At 52.9% G+C, this 18,032-nt stretch overlaps 1 protein-coding gene across 8 annotated transcripts in view; it reads right to left on the minus strand.

The window, feature by feature from the left end:
• Positions 1 to 18,032, minus strand: part of PTPN5 (protein tyrosine phosphatase non-receptor type 5) — a 56,401-nt gene that overhangs the window by 25,283 nt on the left and 13,086 nt on the right. For 7 of the 8 annotated variants that reach the window (XM_070273427.1, XM_070273431.1, XM_070273435.1 and 4 more), the window contains exon 2: positions 8,627 to 8,701. In XM_070273427.1, the coding sequence (XP_070129528.1) occupies positions 8,627 to 8,701 (75 nt within the window). Of the gene's footprint in view, positions 1 to 8,626; positions 8,702 to 15,425; positions 15,576 to 18,032 lie in introns of all 8 variants that reach the window. The other variant, XM_070273434.1, reaches the window with a different exon arrangement.

The raw sequence follows: 18,032 nt of genomic DNA on the forward strand, positions 1-18,032 counted from the left end.
GTAGGATTAACCAGCCCCCACTAAGATCCCCCGGGTTGGGTCAGCCCCCGATTCTGGGCCTGCCAGGCTGAGCAACTCAACCTGAAGGGGATGACTCACCCCAGAGGGCCCTCACTCCTCTCAGCTACCACTCTCACCTGGCAAGGATTAATCAATATTTTGGGATGGCCAATCCTTTTTTTTAATGATTTTAGAAAATATGAGAGAAAAAACCTTATAAAAGCATCAATAAAACCCAATCATCCATAATCCCATCCATCCCATAAGGCCACTGAGAAAGGCACTGATTTCCTTTTGACATGTTTCCTGCTGTTTTTTTCCTTCTCTGTGGGTGGTTTTTCCCCCATCGGTCGTCCTCCATCTAGGCAGATCCTGAGCCCACACCTCTTCACACGTCAAGGATTCAATCTGTGAGCAGTATGGCAGACAGCCTCCAAGGCGCCCTAGTCACCCCACCTCCCGGAAGTCACACAGTGTTCATGAAGAAAAGCTTTCTCGGACCTTCCATCCCAGCCCAGCACCAGGTGACAGTAGCTGAGTAAGTGAGCCCAGCTAATGCCACATGAACAGAACAACCACCCAGCTGAGCCCTGCGTGACCATCTGAATCAGGAGTAAGTAAAACGGTGGTTGTTTAAAGCCACTAAGTTCTGAGACAGTTTGTTAGGCGGCAATAGGTAACCAAACAGACGATGGGACTTGGAAAGAAGAAATGAGCCTAAATGGAAGGAGGAGATTATTTTTAAGGTATAAAGAACTTTCTGAGAGGTGGTGGTTAGTCCCCGGGCCAGGCAAGGAGAAACGTGACAGCATCTGTCACTGCATACCTTAGGAATACAGTGGATGCCTTTTTGTCTGAAAGGGTGTTAGCATCGACCTGTGTGGAGGCAGGGGACTGGACCAGATGGCCTTTCTTCCAGGTGCAAAGCTCTCTGGTCTCATCATACATCCAGGTAACTCCCTAGAATATCAGAACTACTTCCATCCTGGAGAAGGAGGACAGGTGACTGTGCCCCCTGCTGCTCTGGCACCTCTTCCCGCCTGACTTTGCAAGTAGAGAAGACGCCTGTGTGCGTCTGTGCTGGCTCTGTGAGGTCCAGGCCTGTGCAGAGGAGTCAAGAAAGATCCACAGAGCTATACTGTGCACTCCACTGTGAAGGCCTGGCCTGGGACTCGATGCCTGGGTCCTGGGAACATGCACAGGCTCTCTGTTCACACTCCATACCCTGGGATAGTCATTACCATCATTATTAGCTGCTACTTATGGAGCACTGTGTAGCAAGCACTTTACACGCATCAACTCAGTTAATCATCACACAATCTCTCTGATGATCTTATCGTATTCCCACCCTCGTTTTAGAGTGAAGAATTTGGAGCTCAAAGCTCTCAGATAACTTACGTGAGGTCATGGTGCTGGTCAGTGGCAGAGCTGGGATTTGAACCCAGGTCTGTCTGCCTCCTCACAATACCCCAAGACCCAGCTAGATGGGCTCCTGCCTCCATATCTGTCCTGGTGTTTGAGAATAGTTAATCTCCACCATCACTCATCAGTGAGTACTTGGGTTGGTCCTTCTCTTCTCAATACAATGGTACCATTACAGAATGCTATCCAATTAGGATGCTTAGCACATCCAAATCGTGTTTTGTTTTTCTTTAATTTTCATTCTGAAGACTCAAGTCAAAGACAATTCGCTGTACCATTGGCCACAATAAACATCCCTAAATGCATTAAAAATTTTGAATGAAAACAGAACCATCAACTAAACAAAGAAATAAAAGTCAAACCTAAGGTACTAAGAGTTGACAGGCACAAGTGACATCTCAGCCATAACACCATATCCAGGTCTATCTTCTCTCCATTTGTCTACCTGGGCTCCTGCACCTGCTCCCAGACTAGTCTGAACCAGCACTAGGCATCAGACGGGGGGGCTTTGGGAGAAAAAGTGTTAGTAGATGGGGGACAAGGCCCATTAGGAAGTTAACCTATTCCTTAAAGTGCTTCGATAGCTGGTTCCTAAAGACATGAACCAGGGCCCTCCTCACCCTGCAGGTCACAGTTTAAAGGCCACTTCTTCCAGGAAGCCTTCTCTAACCCCCCAAGATAAGGTCACATTATTATTATTTTTTTAAGGTTGGCACCTGAACTAACATCTGTTGCCAATCTTTTTTTTTCCCTTCTTTTCCCCAAAGCCCCCCAGAAGATAGTCAGTCATATATTCTAGTTGTGGGTCTTTCTGGTTCTGGCATGTGGGACGCCGCCTCAGCATGGCCTGATGAGCGGTGCCACGTCTGTGCCCAAGATCCGAACCGGCAAAACCCTGGGCCGCTGAAGCGGAGTGCACGAACTTAACCCTCGGCCACGGGCCGGCCCCAAGGTTACAGTATTACTGCACGCTTCCCTGGTGCTCTGCCCCCAGCAAGAGCAGGGCCAGGTCTGTCTCGCTCTTCACTGTATCTCCAGTGCCTGGCACAGCACTGGGCACAGACAGGATGCTCAATAAAAGTTTGTCGAATTGATAAAAGGGTCAGGCTGCCTTGTCGATTGGCCCCTGCTGGCTTCTGGTCCAAGACCTTATCCGTGTTGCGGCAGGCAGCTGTGAAAGCTATGAGCCGCCCTGCCCTGGTGGACAGGGCAGTCGCTGCAGGATCAGGATAACAAAGGTTTCCTCGTGCCAGCCCCCCCCGTGGTTTATAAACGGTCACCCAGGGCGGGCAATGGCCTCTTGCTGAGACCTGCAACTTGTTCCCCCACTTGATACCATGACGATACTGCAGCTGAGTGGGGCACAGGGTAGCCTCCAAGGCACCGGGACTTAGGTGCGGAGTGGGAAGCAGAGCCACTGGCCCGAGAGGCCAGCTGTTCCCATCAAATGGCAATGGCCTGCTCAGGTCTTCAGGGTCTACCTACAACCTTGCAGAGACCTAGCTCATTACGACACACTCAAATCTCAGGGTGGCGGGGACTGCCATGGCTCAGCCAGTTGCTGGCTGTGGGAGGACCGTGGAAGCACCCGGTGCCCAAGCACAGGGCTGTCCTTAGACCTAGGCGCTGTGCTCCCTCTCCTCTGGCCATGCCACTCCCCATGGGGTGAGAAGTCCACAGGGCCCAGGAGATTTGCCCACACCGCCCCCTTTCCAGACCATGAGCCGGCTACTAGGACCCCAGCACTCCCTGCCCAAACAGCCTGAAACCTGCATGGGTGCAGGTACACCCTTCTGAGGGTGGACACGGCCTTCTGCTTGGGTGTCTTTAGGTTTGAGGGGTGGCCAAGGAGCAGCTATTGGAGAGGGGTTCTTGGACGCACAGACTGATGTGCCCAAACGCATGCGTACAGGGGCCCCTGCAGTGAGGGCTGGGAGGGGGTGGTGCACTCCTAGGGGCCTCATTTGCAGTCTGGCCTCGGTCCCCACAAACACTGGGGGCAGGCCTGGCCATCAGTGTGCCCGCTGGAGAAGCTGTGAGCATCACTTGGCAATGTCAGTCATCACAGCACCTACTGTTGCTGATCTATCTCCTTCCTCTGCCCTGAACCCTGAGGAAGCTGACGGTCCCAGGCCAGGCCCGCACTGGTGCCGGCGGGAAGGAGCGGAGGTCCCAGCATCAGCAGGGCTGCCTGGTTTCTTGCAAATGTGAACACCTACACACAGCAGAGCCGGGAGTACAAGTGTGAATGTCTAAATGTGTTTGGGTGACTGTGAGCAAGTAAGTGAGCAAGGAAGGGGGAGTGCAAGAGAAGAAGAGGGTGGCCATGTGAAAAAGAGTGTGTGCAGGAGGGAGGAGGAAATGCGTGTGCATGCACATGGAGTGGAGAAGGCACCCGGCTATAACCCAGTGCCTGCCACGGTATGGGGGGCTGTTGTAACCGAGGGCTTGGGAAAAGGGGAGAGAACGGGAAGGGGGGAGGGAAGGGTGTCTGCTTGTCTGTGTGTACGTGTGAGGAGGGGGCCTGCTGGCGGGAGAGAGAGCCCTAAAGACGGGATGAGAGAGTGAGCAGGTCTGCTCATCTCTACAAGCACGTCTGGTGGGAGCGGTGGATGACGGAGCCATGGAGTGATGGAGCACTGGGGCTGAGAGATCCTGAGTGTGTGAGGGGAAGAAGATGCACAGGCACGTGGGCTGAAAGGCGGGTGTGCCCCTGCAGGGCTGTGTGAGCCAGAGGGAGACGGCACGTGCCTGGGTGACCGTGTGCGGGCATGTGCAAGTGTGTATGTGAGCACGAGGCTGTGACAAGTGAGAACACACAAGAGGGTGTGAGCTCGCTTGCAGCTGTCAGCTGCCTGGGGGTGTTGGCGATACCTGAGGATGTTTTCAGCTAGAAATCTCAATCTGGGAAGATTGCGTGACCTGCCTGGCACTAGCTCAGGTCCAGGTGAGAGTGGCTGGGACTGGTGCCCCCACCCGTGGTGCCCGTGGGGATGAGTGAGTCACCCAGGCACAGGCCCGGCTGGTCCTCACTCTGCCTCGCCTCGTCCTGCCCAGTGGGGAGGGCCGCCGGGAGGAGGAGAGGTTACCTGAGGGCTATATTTTCACACTGTCATCATGCAAGTGCTGCAGTGCCCACCGGCCATCCTAAGGCCCAGTTCTCTTGGCCTTGATGGCTCCATCTCTTCTTATATCCAAGTGGCAACTCACGTCAGTGGTTTCAGCTGATGGACATCTTGGAAATCTGCTTGTCACCACGTTCCAGGGCCACCCTACTGACAACGCCAACCACCCTAGGCCTGCCCCATCCCCGCTTCTTAGCTTTAATATTCTCCAAAGCATTTATCACTCTTAGCCATACTATATATTTTACTCATTTATTTATTGTCTTTCCCTTAATAGCAAATGCCTATCTACCACTTGCTACGTGCCAGGCACCGTTCTGAGCTCTCTACTACTAATTCATTTAATCCTCCAATAACTCTACGAGGCAGTGCGTATTACTCATGCCAGTTCGTTAAAGGGAGGCCCAGAGAGGGGAAGTAGCTTGCCCATGATCACCCCAATGGTAAGCGGTGGAGCCAAGGCTGGTCCTGACTCCCTGCTCTTGACCAGTACACACCACTGTCCTGTGAGGGTTGAGGGTGGGAAATTTTCTCGGTGTGGCTCACTGTTGAATGGCCAGTGCTTACAAGAGTGCCCAGCACATGGGGTGCTCATGTTAGTGAAGGAATGAAGAAATGAGTGAATGCATGCGGGACATAGAGGATGAAACAGAGAGGTACTTGCCTTCAAAGGCTCCATGGAGGAAACATACAAAAAGCTATTTCAATATCATATCAAGACAGCATCATGGGAGTCTAGAGGGACATACAACTTGCTCGGCCCCTGGCAGGCAGGCCTTCCCAGAGGAAGGACACAGGTGGGGACAGGCACAGAGACATCGCCCACCTCCTCCAAACTCCTCCCTGGGGACAGACACACCTTAGTTCTTCCTGCCTCAGTCCACAGGGTGCCAGAAGATGGTGGTGGCTCCATGCTGACAATGGAGGCAGAATAAGGCAGTCGCTAGAGTATGAGCTCTGCAGAGAGACCGCCTGGAGTGAATCCTTACTCTGCCAGATACTAGCTAAGTGGCCTTGGACAGGCTCCTCACCTCCTCGGGCCTCCCAAGGGCCTTGGCTCATCTATAAGATGCAGAGAGCAAATGACCCACCTTCCTAGGGCAGCGGAGAGGGTTACATGAGCTTTACGTGCAAAAGCATTCAGAACAGTGCCTGGCACAAGGAAGGCAATGTGCCAGCTCCAACGGAGATGACCAGTCTTATTAGTGTCACTGAGTGGACTCTGACGCCTAGCGCCCCTGTGTCCAGCAGAGTGGAACGACCTTTTTCGTGCCATCCTCTCACCTTCCAGCGCTATGTTAGACAATGATCCACTGCTATGCATAGGGTGTTTTTTTTTTCTTAAGGATTGGCACCTGGGCTAACAACTGTTGCCAATCTTTTTTTTTTCTTCCTGCTTTATCTCCCCAAATCCCCTGTACACAGTTGTATATCTTAGTTGCAGGTCCTTCTAGTTGTGGGATGTGGGATGCCGCCTCAACGTGGCCTGAGGAGCAGTGCCATGTCTGCACCCAGGATCTGAACCCTGGGTCGCCGCAGCGGAGCGCGCGAACTTAACCACTTGGCCACAGAACCGGGCCCTATTCATAGGGTTTTCACGGCCAGTTTTTTTAGAAGTGTGTGGCCAGGTCCTTCTTCCTAGTCTGTCTTAGTCGGGAAGCTCCGCTGAAACCTGTCCATCCTGGGTGACCCTGCTGGTGTTTGAAATACTGGCGGCATAGCTTTCAGCATCACAGCGACATGCAGCTGCCTCAGTGTGACAACCGATGGACAGATGGTGTGGTTCCCTGACCAGGAAATGAACCCAGGCCATGGCATTGAGAGTGCCAAACCTTAACCACTAGACCACCAGGCTGGCTGGACGACCAATACCCTCTTCTATTCTATGTTAGCTGCTGGCTTTCAGGGAGGAATGGCAGAAGGGGTTGGAATTAAACATTTTATGCTTGTGCTGTGGCCTCTCTGCTGTAGCTTCATCCCATTTTCCAGAAGCAGCTCAAAGCAGGGCAGGAACTATGTTTTATTCACCACTACATCCCTAGCTCCTAGTACAGCACCTGACACATAGCAGGTGCTCAGTGAGTACTCACTGAATGAATGCTTGTGTGATTCTATTTACTTACTCCTTGTAAGGATAAATATTTACATTGCTGTAAGGATAGATATTCATATTGTTGTTGTTGCCACTCACAAATGAGGACTAGAGGCCCAGCAAGGTTAAGTGACTTATCCATAAACGCAGAGCCTGTAAGCAGAACAGCCAGACTTCACGCCAAGCCCCACGCTCTTTCCTCCAAGCCACGCGACTCTCTGGACCCCTGTGCGTCATGTCCTATTTTCTGTGGATTGTTTCTAGCCAGTGGGGCCATCCCTGGTTGGAGAATCAACTCTGAATCCTATGACTCATCTCTGAATCACAGACCTGTTTAATAGTTGCAAGGGACTTTTGATGTCATCTCGACCTCCCACCCACTGTGGAAATTTCCTCTGCAGTGTCTATCATCCAGACAATACGTGAATTGTCCAGTGATGGAACACTCATTGTCTTCCTCTTGAATTACCAAGTTCTAGGACTGGACCACTCTGGGAGTCAGAGAAGTTCTGCATCCTGTGGGCCCAGAGGCCGCTCTTTAATTTCTGTGTATTGGGCTTATGCCATCCTCCTATGACACAGAGACCGAAGCTCTGCCCCCTCCACAAGACAGCCTTTCAGATATTCACAGACAGCTCTCACATCCCTCTGGAGAATTCTTTTCTTCAAGTCAGCTATTTTGGTCCCCACGACAACTCCTGTGAGATGGCATCTCTCCTAGACTATCTATCGCAACGGCCCATCCCAAGTGCTTTGAGCAATGGCACCCCCTACTGGATAAGGTGTGAATTACACCAAAGGGCACTGGGCCAGTGGCTCATGGTGTGAACGAAACAGCCACTTGAAGTCATAGCTTCAGAGTCATCCCTGGTCGTTTTCAACGTCTGTCCTAAAGAGTGTCCATCCTAAGGTTCCTTGCCAATCATGAGGTTTCTGACAAGCTACAGGTTTGGGACTTCAAAGTTAGAATCCAAAGGCTGTTGGTTTTCTCTTAACAAAAAGGTTTGGAAAGAGAAATAAAAATGTATGCTGTGGGGCTGGCCCGGTGGCGCAGCGGTTAAGTTCACACATTCCGCTTTGGTGGCCCAGGATTCGCTGGTTCGGACCTACGCACCACTTCTCAAGCCATGCTGTGGGAGACGTCCCACATATAAAGCAGAGGAAGATGGGCACGGTGTTAGCTCAGGACCAATCTTCCTCAGCAAAAAGAGGAGGATTGGTGGTGGATGTTAGCTCAGGGCTAATCTTCCTCAAAAAAAAAAAAAAAGTATGCTGTGTTATAGAACTATGGTGATTTTTCTTCTTTTTTCACTTGTCTTTATTTCCCAATATTTCTATAACGGGTATTTGTTATAAGAAGAAAAAAAATAGAAACTTTCATAAAAAGAAAGAAACTCTAAAAACTTCCCCTAACCTTGTTCCTTCCACGCCTGGGTATTTGGTCTGCAACTGGGACATGCTGCCCCAGGGCCGGGAGTCCTGGGGAATGTCTCCGTGGGGGCTGCAATGGCCGTGGTTCAGCCAGCCAGGGCCCCCGCAAGTGTGGTCAATCAGACTCGAGCACACAACGTGGCGCTCACGGCCAGGCCTCTCCCAGGCCTGTCAGGTAGTTTCTCCAAATCGTCCACCTGCCCGTGGTTCATGCCATGTTCAGGCTCTGTTTCCTAATCTGAAGTCCGCCCAACACCCGCACTGGTCAGTGGTCATGTCCCTGTCAGCCCTGGACTCCCCAGCTCTGCCCTCTTCTCTCTGCCCCCAGCACACCCTCAGCTGCCTTCTCTCCCCTCCTTGTGGGGCTAGAGCAGCTCCAAATGATAACAGGTCAGACAGACATCAGGGATCAGAAAAACACATCCTCATTTCGACAAAGACCTATGGACCAGCTGAGTCACTCCTCTCCAGCAAGTTCACAGCTAACCAGGCTTGACTCCAGCCCCAGCATCATCCCGGCCTCTCTCCCTCCATCGGGAGCTCTGGGCAGACTCACCCGGCAGCCTCTCGCTGCAGCACATGTCCAGGGCCCCTCCCTCGGAGTCATCAGCAGCGTGGTTCCCTTGCACTCCTGCGCAGGATCAAAAAACACGAGACGCTGTTGAACCAGGATCAAGACAAAACCCTGAGCAAAGATAAAAAGCCTTCCTTTCTGCCCTGTGTCCCTCTGAATACCCTACCCCATCAGGCGGACCCAGGAAAAGACCAACCTATAGGGAAGTCAAGCTGCCAAGCCCGGAGCAGAATCCTGCAGGTGTCTTCTGCGTGGAATAATCAGGGCAGCATGACTACAGCCATCGTCATCTTCATCACCTCTACCACGGAAGGCGGGCTTACCATATGCAAAGCACTTCACAAACTTTATCACACTGAGACTTCCTAATGACCCCATGAATTACGCATCATTTAACAGGCTCAGAGAAGTTAAGTAACTTGCCCAAGGTCACACAGCTCATTAGGCTGGAGCTGGGTATGAAATTATGGTCTAGGACTCCGGGCTCATGCTCTCACTGCTGTGCTGTTATGCCTCCAAGCTCGTGAGGGTGTGAACCACGAGTGAGCAAGAACAGGGGTCTGGGTAACACACAGTCTGTGTCCACCTCCCCAAGGCCTGTGACTGTCTTTAGGGAGTGGAAAGGGGTATGTAAAACTCTTCTCCAGAAACAGCTAGGAAAAGTAGCTATATGTATATTTTTGCATATTCTAAATGTTCTATTTCTTTCTGAGATCAGAAAACCCTCTTTCTAGCTCATCAGGGCACCTTCCAAGATGATGTTGGGGTCTAGCTTTTTTCCTTTGCCCAATAAGCTGGAAAACGGTTGCTGGGGATCAGCCAGACCCCACGAAGTGCCTGTAGAGAAGACAGATCCTGAGGGCAACTGTGCCTACAGGGGTGCCTACTCTGGCCAATGGCCTGAAATGCAGGCGTGGGCTCCAGTGGCCCCACCTGCCCTTCATGTCTCTGACCCCTGGCAGGAGCTGACGGATGCAGGGCAGGACACGCCCACCAGGCCGGGTGGATCAGATCCTCTGCCCCGCACTTTCACACGTGTTCTGGAGCGCCTGGAGCCTGCAGCTGCTGGTGCTGAGTCCCAGGAGCCCCAGTGCCCCGAGAGAAGGTCCAAAACACCTGCTCCAAGGGCCTCGGAGCTGCTTCGTTCCTGTCCACCCTGAGTCTTGACCGGGCAGCACGCCCATCAAGACCAGGAGATGCCCCAGGATCCTTCCAACAAAGTCCAGCATTCTAGCTTGAGCCAGTGGATTTGATTTCTGAAACTGGCAATCCAAAGAAACTTGAATATAGCCTCCCTAGCCTATCACTTCCAAGAAGTCTGGGAGGCCAGCTGCCCCTCTGCCCACCAGTCCTGCAATCCTGCCCCTCAGCCTGGGCCCGAGGCTGACTTCAGGCCCAGCTGCAGATGCGACACAACGAAGGGCAGACAGGCCAGGGGAAGGGGGACTCTTTTCATTCTGACATCTCCTGCTCTCACCTGGCATTGCATTATTTTATCCTTTTCTTCACTCCATTGGGCAGAGTCTCTGAGGATGCCAAGTCCCAGAGCCCAGCTCTCCTGCAGTGAAAGGGCTGCTACCTTCAAGGCCCTTAAAACGTCTCGAGTCCCTCCACTTCTCTCCCCCTCCACACCTCTATTGGGCCCAAGCCGGCATCTCTTGCCTAGATTACTGCTGCGGTCTTTTAACTGATCTCCAGCATCCACTAGGACTGGCCTCCGAAACATTCTCCGTATGGTTCCAACACAAATGGCTTCATAGGTTGTGCAGCAGGCTGGAGCTAGAATCAATTCTTTCAAAACTCAGCATTTGTCATATAACCTTCCATGGAAAAATACTTCAATGGCATCCTATCACACTTAGAAGAAAGATACAAATCCTTTACCATAGTTTACTAGATCTTGCATGGTCTGACCCCGATTTATCTCTCCAGCCTTACTTCATGACCCTTTTCTCCCTGACCTCTGCCCTCTGGCCACACTGGAGAGGGACTTTTCTCTGCCTGGAGAGCTCCCCCAATGCCACTTCCCAGTACTTTTTACTCAGAGCACTTGATGCAGTTTGAAATGTCATTTGAATTTATGTCATTCCTTGATTAACATCAGACTATAAGCTACATGAGGGCGGGGACCACCATTTGTTTTATTTACCACTGAATCTTCAAAGCCTCACGCAGCGCCTGGCTCCCAGCAGGTGTTCAGTAAATAAATACTTGTTGCATAAGTGAATGTTGCCCTGACCTTCTTGAAACAAATATCAGGAACCTCATACACGGCCACCCTCTGCGCTGCCTTGTGGGCGGGTCTCTGGTAAGTCACTTGGAGCCCTCCTCCGGAGCTGCGCAGTCACAGAACCGCGCATCTGAGACACCCCGCATCGTGCAGAGGAGGACTCTAAGAATGGGGTCTGACTTGCCCCAGGAGACACACTGAGTTAGTGGCGACGGTTGGGATCAAGACACCTATCCCCAGGCCCCTGACCCTGAGCTTTTCCGTTCTTTAGCCGACAGAGCACTGCAGGTGGAGGGCAGCTGTGAGGATAGCCCCGGCTGGGTGCAGGAAGCTAACCTCGTGCCCAGATGCCTCTGGAAGGGGGCCCATGTGTGACTCACAGCTGCCTCCACACCTCAATCCTCCCCGCCCCAAGCCGTGTTTAGAACAGCTCAGTGCCGCACGCGTGCAGCGGACTCTATAAATAAGCTTCCTAGAAAATGACGAATTTCATAATCAGAAAAGCAGAAAAGAGTAGCACCTTTCCACTGTAGAGGAAAGCGGAGCACAGCCGCGGCTCGGCCCTGTAGTCGAAGGACTCCGGGCAACCTCAGCAAGGGCCGGCACCTCTCGGCCGCTCAGGGGAGGGTTTGAATTGAGATTTCCAAAGAGAACGGATGGTCCATTCGGGCTGGATGGAAAAGCCCAGTCTCTGGGCAAGCCCTCCTTCCTGCCGGCCCCGAGCAGAGGCAGCCGCGTGCAGTGGACTGCTGCAGGCTCCTTCTTTCCTTTCCCACTTCTATCAGCCGGGCAGCAGGAGCCGAAAACCGCCCTGTGACAACAGGCAGCAACCTGCAGGGCTGGCCCTCCACTGCTGCTCTTAGAACCAGAGAACTCCGGAGACAGTGAAGGGACATCAGCCTGTCCCTTCCTCACGGGGGGGGGGGGGGGAGAACATCCAGGAGGGGAGGGAACTTTGCAAAGCCATTGCTTCATTCGACAAGTGTTTGCTGAGCACCTCCTGTGGGCAAGGCACCAGGGCTCTCCCGGGGAAGCAATGACGAACAGGTCAGGCCCCTGCCTACACAGCCCGTCTCCCCCTGGAGACACACACGGAAACAAGGGTGGCACCCACAACTGCTTGAATCAGCGTATGCACTGACACCTTGGGAGGGGCTCTCAGCTCGGCTTGTGGCGAGGGCCTGGGGGAGAGGAGATCTCCAAGGGGAAGACAGGAGCTGCTTCTTAAAGGATGTTTCTAGATGGATGAGGGGTCACAAGAGAAGATTCTTGCGTAGTGAAAACAGCAAGGTCCAGAGGGCCAAGATGTATGAACATTTGGCACTAACTGGAAGCAGGCCGGTCGGTGGGATGGGGAAGCGAGGGGGACCAGGCCTCGGCAGACGCCCAGGAGCTGGGAGCAGGCCTGGCCACCAGGAACCCTGGCTCCGTGGCAGGGCAGCCCTCCTCCACTTGACCACGTGACTTCTCTCGCACAGAGAGGTGCCACAGGCTCCACCCCCGCCCTCAGCCTGGGCTGGGGGGCTGTGCAAGAGGAATGGACATCAGACCTGGCTGGTGATATTTGATCTGCTCCCAAACTATTCCTTTTTTTATTGTGGTAAAATTCACATAACATAAAATTCACCATTTTAACCAAAGTGTACAATTCAGTGGCATTTAATACATTCACAATCTTGTGAAATCATCACCATTATCTAGTTCCAGAACAGTTTTCATCACTCTAAAACGAAACCTCATACCCATTAATGAGTTACTCCCTATTCTACCTTCCCCTGGCAACCACTAATCCCCTTCCTGTCTCTGTAGATTAGCTTGTTCTGTCCATTTTACACAAACAGAATCATGCAATATGTGGCCTTTTGTGTCTGGCTTTCACTTAGCACGTTTTCAAGGTTCATCCATGTTGTAGCACGTTCTAGCACCTCACTCCTCTTATGGCTGAATAATCGGCTATATGGATATACCACATTTTATCCATCCACTCATCAGGTGATGGACGTCTGGGTTGTTTCCACCTTTTGATTTATTGTGAACAGTACTGTTATGAACCAAACTTCTCTTTCAAACTCTGCTCCCAACATGCCCACGACTTTGGGCAATCCTCTCTCACCCTGGGCCCCTGAGGCCTCATCTATAAAACAAGGTGGTCAAACTCTAGGCCCCCTGCAGCTTGAATGTCATCACGTCATTTCTTCTTTCGTGCATGTGAGGTCATGTGTGCCCCGCAGCTACTCCACCGGTGCTAGGTGCTGGAGACCCGGCCTGGACCAGCCCACCCCATCTTCCAGGAGCTCATGGCGGGTTGGGGAGACACAGAGCAGGTAACTGAGGTGTTCTCACAGAGGCCTGTCTGCGACGGGCTGGGAGCACCTCACCTCTGCCTGGGGGTGCGATGAGTGGGTGCGGCTGGGAAGCATCCTGGAGTGGATGCCAGCTTTGCCCAGGACTTGTACGGAGAAGGAGCTGACAGGTCTGGGGAGGGAGGCAGAGGAGCCTGTGCCCTCTTCCCAGGTGGGTGAGGGGCGAGGAGCTGGGATGCTGACGCCAGGATTCCTGGGTGTGAGGCTGAGCCCCTGGAACCTCCAGACCCAGCCCCAGGCAGACACGCCCTCCACCTTGGGCTTCACGCTCCTGGGCTCCCAGGACCCTGAAGACATCCCTGGCTGTCAACACGAGTTCCCACCAGCCTCCTGAAGCTCTGGTTCCACCAGATACCTCCACGCCCTGAACAAACCCGTCCACTCCCACTCATAGGCCTTTGTTCACGCTGTTACCTCAGCCTGGAATTTCCTTTCCTCCTCCTGCCAAAGCTTACTCGTTCTCTACGCTACCTCTTCCAAGGAGCACTCCCTGAACTCCCAGGAAGAATCCAGTGCTCTCATCTCGGGGCTCCCCCACAGCCCTGGCTCACACTTCTCTCGGCCTCTTGCTTTGTTCTGCTGCTGCAGTTAGCTGTTTATACACCTGCCTCCCCACCCGGGTCCAGTGACCTGGAGCCTCGCACCCCCTCAGCCACCTCTGCATCCCAGGCGTTCAGCACAGGGCCTGAGAATGTCATCCAGATTGCCACCCGACGTTCAGCACGCCGGGGCAGAGGGCAGGCTGGTTCCATGGAAAACAAATGATCAGGCTGACTGCCTCCAGCAAATGAGTTGTGTGTCCCAGAGCACGCACACGGAGAGGGCTCGCCCTCCCCAACTGGGGGAGCCGTAGGCTCACTCACCTGGCTCCCTCACAGCTCATTCCCTAGGGGTCTGGATGGGCAAAGGCGCCATCTGGGGCCAGGGCAGGGAGCTTTCTCAGCAAAAAGCACACTGGAGATGTGAATGGAGGACAGAGGCCAACTTTAAAACACCCAGATGGGGAAACCGAGGCAAGAGAGGTCACACAGTGTGTGAACAGTTGTTTTCAGGTAGTAAACAAAATCTCGACTCCCTTTTGGGAGTTACTGCTCTCTTCTCTTGGTGCACTGCTTGTCCCTTGCCATGGGGAGGGCCCAAGACCAGGGGTCAGTCACCTGTCATTCTGTGTCATACCCCAAAGGCCTTCTACTAAGTAGCTTTTCTGCCTAAGTTACCAACAGTCAGTTTCTGTTGCGGGCAACTGAAGAACCCAGACTGATGCGTGCAGCAAACTCGTGGAACAAACAGGCTCTGAGCCCAGGACTCCCAATGCTTAGTTCACTGCTATTTCCATCCTGCCGAGCTGCCTACCCTCCCTGCCCAGCTGTCCACTGTCCAGCCATCTGTCCCCACGTCTGAGCAGACTGCAAACTTGGAGTGTTCTGGATCCCAAACACAGGGTCTGAGTGTTCTCTGCTTGGGATGCGCCCAGATAAATGATGACTCCTCCTCCATCCTGCTCTGTTGGTGGGAGATGAGGGTGGGGGCAGGGGCATGGCAGAGACCCAAGGGAAGGGAAGATGGAGGCAGGCTGGAGAGGCCCAGCCTGAGGAGGGGCTCAGGCAACAATTTTCCGTGTTTCCTGTGAGTCTGACTCAGGGACTGGACCATCCATTTGTTCATCTAGTGTTTACTAAACACATACTATGTGCAGGTCACGGTGTGACGCCCTGGGAATACCATGCACCATAGGCTCTCACTGCACAGTGGGGGACCGCAGGGGAGCAGGAGGCAGTGGTGACTCAGGTGGGCCACGTGATGGGAGAAATGCAGGATGCTGTGGGGGCACCGGCAAGGCCCCTAAAGAGACAGAGGGGTCAGGCAAGGTTCCCAGGAAGGAATCTCTAATGAGACATGAAGGAGGAGTGGGGTGAGCAGCTGTGGAATGAGAGAGAGGAGCAGGTGGGAGTTCCAGGCAGAAGGAGGGCCCGGGAAGTGGCCTGGAGGTGAGAGAAAGCAGGGCACATCCAAGGAAGGGAAGGAAATTCCAGCTGACGAAGGGCGTGTGCGCAGGGAGTGTGGACGGGGAAATGGAACAAGAGGCACATTTGTGAGTTCTTCTTTCTTGTTCTCCTCCTCTCCTTCTTTTGGAGCGGTAAGGCAGACCTGAATCCTCACAGCCCTGGGAGCAACACACCACCATTACCTGTATCTTCTAGAGGAGACAATGGAGACTCAGAGAAGTGAAGTGACCCGCCCCAGGCCACGCAGCTAGGAATGGCAGATCTGCCCCTCAGTGCCCATATTCCTAAGCTCTCTGCTCTTCTGGCCTTCAGGCTTTGGTGAAAACAGTGCTCTGAAAACAGGAAGAGAGCGGACATTAACAAAACAGCAGACCACAGCAGCTGCACTGTTTACGTTCTTCTAAAAAAATCCTCATCATTGTTCTATGGGGCAGCATCCCCATTCTACAGATGAAGAAACTAGAGCTCAGTGGGTGAAGTGACTGTGCCAGGTTCACACGGGGGCGAGTTGGCGAAGGAGCCAGAAGGAGATGCCAGTGAGTCTGTCCTTGGCCCAGGGACCTGAAGGAGCTCATGGCTGCAGGCCCATTAGCTTTGTGTGTCCTGCTCAAGAACAGAGCAACCAGACGTCCTGCTCCCGACCATGACCCCATATCTCTCCGCCTGAACAAGCAGCCCAGGGAGCTCTCCTTGGGAGACTGGCTCGTGTGGGGAGTGTGTGTAATGGTGGCAGCTGTTTTCCATTACTGGAGTGACAAATGCACTCACTGGCCAAGGACCCAGCACCCCGGGCTCTAGTCCCAGGCCTCCAGGTGACCTTGGGCCAGTCATTTCCTCTAATCTGAATCTCACTAGCACCAAGTGGAAATCAAAGAAATGGAATTTAGTAACTTTGAAGGGCCTTTCCTTCAGGTCAAGCTTCAGTTCTGGGGCTGTCAAGGTTTAATGACGTGGATGGTGGTGGAACCAGCAGAGGGTGCTCCCAGCACCAGGGAAACAAGACCTTGGTCCACAGAGCCTGGGCGAAGGCTGCCAGACCTTCAAGCGTGGAGGGCGGATCCCACCTCAGCCAGTTGCTGGGATGACGAGGCTCTGCTGCGGACAGTGCTATCTGTGTTTCGGACAGGAGCCCAAAAGAAGAGAAATCGAAGAGCAGGATTTCAGAGTTCAAAGCTCATCTGGTCTAACTCTCTGTTCTCCAAGACTCTGAAAACACTCCATTCTGTTCCCTCTCTCTACACCCCGCTCCCCCAGGTCCACAGTTTAATTTACCGGGAGAAAACAGGCGATCACAAACGTGAAGGGCAGCCACACCTCTTGTGGGGTGCTCGCTCCTACCTATAACGTCTTGGGATGCACTTTCCCTTCACTGGGAAAGCTCCCTTTTCCCTTCTCTGCTTGGCAAACTATTTAAGACCCTTTCAAGACCCTGTTCCAATGTCACCTCCTCAGCAGAATCCTCCCTGACGCCCTTAGGAAGACCTGGTACTCCCTCTCTGTCCGGAGCCCTCCGATCAGTAATTCTATTGGTGCGTGGATCCCGCCTCACACTGGGCTACGGGTACACAAGCCTGTGGTTCCTAATCACTGCAGCCTCCTTTTGTTGAGTGCTGACTGGCTGCTGGATACTGCGCCAGGTGCCGTACATGGATTACATCATCCCTTTCTCACCGTAACCCCATGAGCTAAACACAGCTATCATCTGCCTCCTACACACGTGGAGACCGGGACTGGGAGAGACTGAGTCACTTGCTCAAGGTCACACAGTTGGAAAGTGGCAGAACCAGGCTTCACACTCCGTTTGTCTCAACCACAGGCCCAGCCTCTATATAAACCCTGGGTGTGCAGCCTCTGATATGCACTTTTCTGTCTCCCATGCGTAACATTCTCTCTGGCACCAGGCAGATATTCAAGCCACATTTCTCAAAAAAATAAGTGAAAAGTGGGCTAGAGTTTGAGCACGTATAAGGAAGGCTCAGTGAAAACACTGCAAGCACAGGCTTTGGGACTGGGCTGCCCGAGCATGAAGCAAGGCTCCCCCACTGGCTGTCTGATCATGCGAAGATGCTTGACTTCTCTGTGCCTCCGTTTCCTCATCTGTGAAGGGGGATAGCAGTGCCTGCACTTCAGAGGGTTCTCAAGGAAATTAAATGAATTTTGATCCTCACATGAAGTTTTTACATGAGATGCACATAAAATGCTTAGGAGAGGGCCCAGTAAGCTCCTAAAAATGTCAGTTGTCAGCATCTTGTGTGGCGGGCGTTGCCTGCTTCTCAGTTCACACAGCCCTTCTTTCCCCCATACAGGTGAGGTCCACAGAGACTCCACGATGAGTCTTGTGCTGTGCTAGTAAATTGGGTCTCAAAAAAAAAATTAAAAATAAATAAAAATGAGAGCCGGCCCCATAGCCAAGTGGTTAAGTTTGCACACCTGCTTCCATGGCCCAGGGTTTTGCCAGTTCCCTTCCTGGGCGGGGAAATGGCACCGCTCATCAGGCCATGCTGAGGCGGCACCCTACATGCCACAACCAGAAGGACCTACAACTGGAACATACAACTATATACGAGGGGAGGAAGGAGGAGGGGGAGGGGGATGGGGGAGGAAGAGAAGGAGAAGAAAAAGAAGATTGGCAACAGATGTTAGCTGAGGGCCAATCTTTAAAAAAATAATGCCATAATAAGTAAATAAATAAAAATGCAAAAAGCCCTGATCTGTGGCACTTACCGATTCCCATGGCGTAAATGTCCCCACCATGGCTGATGTCCAGCTATGAATGTGAGGGCTCATAC

This window comes from Equus caballus, chromosome 7 (assembly GCF_041296265.1).
Source record: "Equus caballus isolate H_3958 breed thoroughbred chromosome 7, TB-T2T, whole genome shotgun sequence".
NCBI lineage: Eukaryota > Metazoa > Chordata > Mammalia > Perissodactyla > Equidae > Equus > Equus caballus.